Genomic DNA, 7,815 nt, shown 5'->3' on the forward strand with positions numbered 1-7,815 from the left:
AACTAAATAAGAATCCTAATAGGCTTAAGACTTAGCAATGAATCTCAACAGCTTGCGCCAATGCATAACGAATTGCTAGAAGTTCTTTAACTACACCAAGCTATGAACACATGAATAATCGATCTCCAAGCCTATGGCTCTAATACCATATAGAACGGCATGCGACACGGAGTAGATTGATTGTGCCAGCTCAAGATTTAGAACAAACACCAAATAAAAAACAGAAAAAAGATGTTGGAAGAAAACTAATTAGGAGAGAAAACAAATATTTAATTAAAAAATTGATCCATACAAAAAGGCTCTTTCATACTTCTCACCAAGAAGGACAACTCTTACTCTCTCCTTCTCTCTCTTTTCTCAAGCCACTCTAACGGTAACACCAATGGTCCCTTTAAAAAGAGCATCAATGGGTGGATGTTTGATTCCTCCTTAAATTCAAAAATCAATATCCACTAAAAGATAAGACTTGATAACTTTTCTAGAAGAAATAACTAAATAGAATAACTAAGAATAGAATTCTAAAATCATTAAAAATAATGACAAACTAAACAAGAATCATAATAGGATTAGGATTTAGCAATAAATCTTAACACTCCCCCTCATTGCGAAGTCCATATCAACAACATTGAACTTATCGATGTCGTAAAATGCCACAACAACCTTCGCCATTATTGTCACAATAACAACATATAATAACTTGTCAAACCAATAATTAAATAATAGAACTCTTTTATTGGCATGAATGGTAACTCCTCTACTGGCTCATCCTTTTTGATGCATATGTCGAAATTGACAATGTTCTCTAACACTTCTCTTCAGCATTGATTTTACGGCTATGATATCAAGATTATGTTGAGCATCCAGCTTATTCCAATGAGCATCAAGTTGCAATCAATGTAAGCATCAACCATTACCTCCACTTGAGTAGCTTGAAATATCTGCATATAATTTGCTCTTATATATGAAATCAAATCCTCATGCATAGAGTCTTCTAATATCTCTAACTTTCGAGTAGCTTCAAAATCAATTAGTATACTAAAAACCTTGTCGAGTACCAAGGTATAACGTGAATCATCTCCACCAAACACATCTTCTTCCTACTTGATCATTGAAACTACTTCAAAATTAGTCAACTTTTAACCTCATGGCTGACTAAATCTTTAAAAAAAAATCCATATCTTAAATAGCTTTGACAAAAGATTCTTTATATTATTTGATTCCTCTATATATAGCTTCATAGATGGATCAACTATAGTATCCTTTGACTCTTTCTGAGCAACTTCAGTCATGATCTCTACTGAACTTAATACAACATCCATCTAATCAAGCTCCTTCTGCTCCAAATTTTTTTTCTAAATTTGGTTGATTCTCAAGTTGATCAACTTTGTCATGTTTTGAGTCTTTCGAACTTGAACAAGTCTCTAAATCAAGCTCCTCCTAATTCAAATTTTGATTTTTAAACCAATTTTATTCTTGATCATCTAGATTTTTAGAGATGCTTAAAACTAAAATCCACCACTCTTTAGGCAATTTATGTTTAAGATGTCTCATCTTACTTGAATTTGAGTGGATGACCGCAAGAATATCCCATACTTTTTTTGGCTCTTGTATATCCTGAATATGAATATAATTTTCTCTATCAACTGAAACTTGAATAATCCACATCACCTTTTTTTATTTTAGACTCTACTTTTTTTCTCGCAACCTTATCTTTGAGAGTATATATTGGCATCATTTTTGACTCATCTAAGATATCTCATACATCTTGTCCTATCAAATAACATTTGACAATAGCCTACAAAATTGGATAACTGGTGTTGTTCAACTTGCAAAGATAAACGGTAATAGAAAAAGTAGCAATATTAATATTGGTGAGGTTATGTATGTTGAACCCATTGAGAGAGAAAGTTGTAGCAACAACCATAATGATTCACCTTTTGAATCACCAAAACAAGAGTCTACGTGCTTACACCATCGCTCAGCGAATTACTGAAAGATCTGCAACTATGTTGAGCTACAAATTCACAAATTGCCAACAATTAAGTTACCGCTTCAAAAACTGTGCTTCGAATAAATCTGATCGAAGCCGCAAACTGCTCAACCACTCTCCAACCTTGCTCTAATACCATGTAGAATGGCACGCTAAGCGGAGTAGATCAGCCTTGTTGGCCCAAGATCAAGAAGGACAAGTCTCACTCTCTCTTCTCCTCTCTCTTTTCTCACGCTACTCTAAAGGAGATACCAACAATCTTTTTAAATAGAGCATCAATGGGTGGATATTCCATTCTTATTCAAATTCAAAAATCAACATACACTATAAGATAAGACTTGATAACTATTTTAAGAGGAATAACTAAGTGAATAGAATGCTAAAGTCATTACTTTAGAATCCTAATAAAATTAAAACTTAGCAATAAATCTCAACAAGATACACAAGGACGCGGGTGTGGTGGTACTTCCTAGTTTCCACCATTGAACCAGTCAGCTATCCTGGATATCCAAACTGGCAGCGATGTTCGCTAAAACCTATTAAAGTAGCCCTCCCTGTTTCAAAACGATTAGCTATCAGTACTCTGCATCAAGCCTCTGTTATCCAATAGAACCAGATGCCATGAACAAATGGAACCTTAGAACAGGTTCGGCGTTCGATGTTCGCTAAAATCTATTAAAGTAACCCTCCCTCTTTCAAAACGATTACCCATCAGTCTGCCTCAAGCCGCTGTTATCCAATAGAACCAGATGCCATGAATAAATGGAACCTTAGAAACAGGTGGAGTGTTCTGTACTGCCTTGAATACGCTAAGTGAGACCAAACAGATTTTTTTTTTTTTTCCCTTTCAACGGAATCCTTCGCATACACGCAATTAAAAATTGGACGGTCCACATACACGGCATGCACTCATGAGCCGCTTTGTTTGATGGTGCACGGCTTGTACTTATGAGCCGCTCATACACGGCAGGCACTCATGAACCGTTTTGTTTGATATCGACCAATCCACGGCTGAAGAGCCCCTCTGTGATGCTTGCGCACGGTAAAAGATCCATTCCTTTTTTTTTTCACTAGTTTTTTTTTTGACACCATACGTGGGATGGTGGCTCGTGATCTGGGTGTGCCAAAACATTTTCTTTTGTTTAAATAAGGCCATTGCGTAACTTCTTATAAAGTTTGATGGGTCCAAGCAGCTTTTAATCCCTCCACTTTGTGTAACTTCTTATTAAGTTCTTAGATACCATACGTGTTGACCTGCTGGTGCTACTTCACCTACTATTTTTGTCCTTATTTTATAACCCCTATAGAAGGTTATTATGTATGTGATACGCATATTTTGCATGAAAATTAATAACTTGTCATATTGGAGTGCTCGTTAGATCCTTGGCCGGCACCGCCGCCGAGTCCTTCGAGAAGAGCAATCCTGGGCATATTTGTAACTTCGCCGAAGTGTCATCTGAGACCGCCTCTTCATTTACCTAGTCCATAAACACCCAAACGCTTACCCTACTCAACAGGCGTGGACCCCATCCACGGAACCCCTGGGTCAGTAGAGGGGTTCAATTAGGTGACCAGGAAGTCGAGGTCCCATCACCGCCATGGCGTCTAATGGTGAGAAGCACGAGGCAGGACCGTCGCCTTGCGCCGTCGCGCGTCTCCGTCGCTGACTTCTTCTGTCTCACCGGTGAGTGACAGTAACCACCCCCACGACGTTCGATGGCGACGAGGCCGAGCGACGCGGTGAACGCCAAATGACCAAACTGCCGGCTCACCAACTGCGAGCGTGTCGGACCGGGTTCCATGAAATGCCACGAGTAGAGACAGGAGAAAAAGGGATATAATTGGAACTAGGTATCCCCCAAAGCCCGAGGAATCCCCCAAATTTCGCGCCCGGTTTCCCATTTTATACGCCGCTCCCCCCGTCCGGATGGGGCTATTCCCTTCTCCCCACCGCGTCGTCTTCGCCCCCGCCGCTCTCGGCGACTCGCCACGCGTCTCCGAGATAATCTCACCCCCTCTTTCCTCCTTTAAATCCACTCCTCACTTCTCACCCCCTCGGAGCTGCCGAGGATTTGGTTGGGGTCTCATCGGATTCGATGACGATGGCGGAGGACGGCGGCGGCGGAGGCGATCCGAAACGGCGGGCGTGCTTCTCCTTCGCGGCCTACGCCAAGGCGGTGATCGACCACCTCCGGGCCTCCGGCGTCGCCATCGCTGGCGGGTTGGACGACTCGGAATTCGCGGCGATTAAGATGACGTACGGCTTCGATTTCCCGCCCGATCTTCGATCCATTCTCAGGGAGGGGCTCCCCATCGGGAGCGGCTTCCCCAACTGGCGCTCCGCCTCGCCGCAGCAGCTCGAGATCCTCCTCCGCCTCCCGGTCTCCGGCCTCCTCCACGAGGTCTCCCACAAGGGCTTCTGGTGCGCCGCCTGGGGATCCGAGCCCGCCGGAGATGAGTCCGCGGCGGCGAGGGGGATCTTGGAGAGGGCCCCGGTCCTCGTCCCGATTTATCGGCAGTTTTACATCCCGACGGTCCCCAATCTCGCCGGGAATCCGGTGTTCTACGTCCGAGCCGGTGACGTGCGGTGCGCCGGGTTCGACCTCGCCGATTTTTTCCAGCGCGAGAGGGGTCGATTCATGCCCAAGGGCCGGGAGCACCGCTGCGACGGAGGAGCGCCGCCAGCGCCGGCGTGGGCCGCGAAGGAGGCGAGGCGGGTGGAGGTGTGGACGGAGCTGGCGGCCGAGACGGAAACGTGGCGAGGGCCGGAGAAGCCACGTGGGCTGGAGGGGTGGCTGGGGGAGATGGGGTGGCGGCTGAGGGCCGGGGGATGGGGCGAGGAGGAGGTGAGGGAGATGTTGATGATGGGATCGGGCGGCCAGGGGGATCGGACGGCGGTGAGGGACCGAGAGAGCCTAATCAGGCACGTGCGGCTGTTGTCGCTGGCGCTCCTCCGGGCAGGGTGGAGCCAGGAGGACGTAGCCGACTCGATGATGGAGTGCGCGCGGTCGGACGACGACGGCCGGAAGGTGACGTGGCAGGTGGACCCCATCCACAACGAGATATCCATGGAGTTATAAATAAATAATTTCCAGCAAAATTTTTAGGAAAAATAATTTCTTGAGAATTTCCTTTTTTTAACAAAGGAGATAGAAAGAGAGCCAAACAGAACATTTATTTTGCTCGTGAAGTATATATATTTATTTATTTTTTTCTAAGTGTCATTTAATTGATTCCAAGTGAAATAAATGTTTTTTTTTTTTTTAACTTGGGCCCCAAATTAACTTTTGTGGCCGTTGGAGAGCCGTTATGATTTGATGGGGCGAGATAGCGTGATTAGCTGCGGTGATTGGTTTAGGAGTGGGGACTTGTCTCCTTATTATGATTTGCTGGTTCGATGACGTTAGCCTTAATGCTCTCCTCATCGCATTTGATTGACGAGGTCTAAAAATTTCAGTGATGTGGGGCAGGATTGTTAAATAATAAATTTTCCAGTGGTCCATGATTTTATGCGTTCCTTCTGAGCAGTTTTTTTTTTTTTAATAAGTACAATAGCGGCTCATCCTACTCCGATATAGCTGCAGCCAGCAAAACCAAGAGCTACAATTTGGCATAATTGTTGAAGAGGGGCCCCCTGATATGTCGAGAGGACCTTCTCGGAACGCTGCGCTACATAGAAGGCGACCCACTCGACAGCTCTGTTCGTCTCACTATACACGTGTACCGCTTGAAACTCACTACAATCTCGCACTATCCGTCGAATGTTGTCAGTTAGAGGGCGTCCATCCTCCCTTCGCCCCTCCTCTCGTATCCAACAGATCACCATAGCCGAGTCTTCCTTGAGAATGATATGCTCCGCCCCCAGCCTCCTTCTCGCATGGGAGATGCTTTCCAATGCTGCTCTGAGTTCCATCCCCAAAGCTATCAACCCATAAGTACGTCGCCCACCCGCAGCTATAATCTACGAGTCACAATCCCTGATCACAAAGCCCACTCCTACTCTATTTTCATCACCGATAGCACTATCATCAAAGTTCACTTTAAGATGGCAGGGGGGTGGGGGCTCCCAGAAAACAAGGACGAACTTGGGTACTGAATTAGCATAATGGGAGCCTCATATATCCCTAGCTATCCTAGCTGGAATCGTCGTAGTAACCTTGATTATCTCACTGCTTGACGAGAGGGTTTCTCAGCAACGCACCTCGGTAACTAGAGTTGGGCACTGGGCCGGGCCGCCCACGGCCCGGCACGGCCCGGCACGAAGCGGGCCGTGCCTAGCACGGCTCGCTTGCTACAGTGCCGGGCCGTGCCTGGCACGGCCCATTTGAGAGGGTCGTGCTGGGTCACAGGGTACTGGCCCACGGGCCGAGCCCGGCACGGCCCGCTTCGGGCCTGGGCCGGCACGGCCCGTTCTAGGCCCGCGGGCCAAGCACGGCACGGCCCGCGGGCCAGCCCGGCACGGCCCATAAGGGCCTGGGCCGGGCTGGCCCGCGGGCCTGGCACTGTCCGGGCCTGGGCCCGGCCCGGCCCGATAAAAATTAATGCTTCATAAATTTTTTAAAAAAATTAATAAATATTGAAAACTAAGGATTTATGAATATAAAGCCACCCTAATGGTGGGGGGTTTGGCATAGACCCCTACCAGTTTATTAATTTAAATCAAAATGGTACATGAAGGGAGGTTTGGACCTTGGTCTGACCTCTAGAATACAATAAACCTCTAGAATACAATAAGAAACTAAGAAAGGGCCGAGGTTTGGACCTTGGTCTGACCTCCAGAATACAATAAAAATGTACAATTATAAAAAATTAAGAAATCTTACTAATCATCAGTGATTCAGTGAATCAGTATTCACTCTTCAGTCTTCAGTCTTCAGTCTTCAGTAGTGTTTGTATCATCATCATCAGAGGATGTTGTATTATGTCCACCTTTATCTTGAAGTCTTGCCTCAGCATCCAACCAATCCTTGAAGCAGAGAAGCATCTCCACCGTTTCGCCCGTCATCCTACTTCTCTTTTCGTCAAGAACACGCCGACCTGCACTAAAAGCGGATTCCGATGCTACCGTGGACATCGGCACAGCTAAAATATCGCGTGCAATTGCAGACATAACAGGATATTGATTTCTAACACTCTTCCACCAAGATAATACATCTAGATTCTCTATTTGATTTTCATCATATGCAGACTGAAGATCATTTCGTAAATAAAATTCTAGTTCACTACTTAAAGATGAAGAAGATGAAGAAGAACTTGAAGCATGTGTGTGTCTTCTCTGTGCAATGAATGAAAAAATAGATGACGAACGAGAACTACTAGAAGAAGAAATAGAGGTTTGTATTTGTGTTCTAAATCCACGAATTTTTTCATCATATATAGCATAAATATCATAAAGAAGCTGTTTTACCTCATCTTTAGCAGATTCAGAATCTTGATTCATATTTTCAGAATATGCATCAAGTAAAATTAGCACGCCATTTAATTTAACTCTAGGATCAAATACAGCAGCTAAGTTATGCATAGGACATATCTTGTCCCAATACTCATTCCATTTAGATTCCATTAGGTCAATAATAGGCATTAAAACATCATCATATCTATGTTCTGCAAATTTTTGACTAATTATATATGTTTGTTGTAAAAATGAACATGAAGTAGGGTAATAAATACCAGAAAGAACATTGGTAGCATTATAAAAACTAAGCAAAAAATCTTCCAAAATTTTTTCTTTATTCCAATCAGTTTCAGACAATGTAAAGCCTAATCCACGATCATTAATATATGCACTTAATAAGTTTTTATATGGGTATGCATCATGTATCATG

General features: G+C 44.3%; 1 protein-coding gene across 1 annotated transcript; it reads left to right on the forward strand.

Annotated features, from left to right (window-relative positions):
* The first annotated feature begins 3,849 nt into the window (after positions 1–3,849).
* Positions 3,850–5,201, forward strand: LOC103704306 (uncharacterized). The gene has a single exon (XM_008787537.4). The coding sequence runs from the start codon at positions 4,087–4,089 to the stop codon at positions 5,068–5,070; it is 984 nt and encodes a 327-aa protein (XP_008785759.4). The 5' UTR covers positions 3,850–4,086; the 3' UTR covers positions 5,071–5,201.
* Positions 5,202–7,815: the final 2,614 nt, after the last annotated feature.

The sequence above is a fragment of the Phoenix dactylifera genome, chromosome 15 (assembly GCF_051530095.1).
Source record: "Phoenix dactylifera cultivar Ajwa chromosome 15, Ajwa_hap1_PhDact_Kaust_v1.1, whole genome shotgun sequence".
Taxonomy (NCBI): Eukaryota; Viridiplantae; Streptophyta; class Magnoliopsida; order Arecales; family Arecaceae; genus Phoenix; species Phoenix dactylifera.

What these genes read in the sequence shown, in the direction of transcription:
- LOC103704306 (XM_008787537.4), top strand. Translation starts at nt 4,087, where the DNA reads ATGACGATGGCGGAGGACGGCGGCGGCGGAGGCGATCCGAAACGGCGG.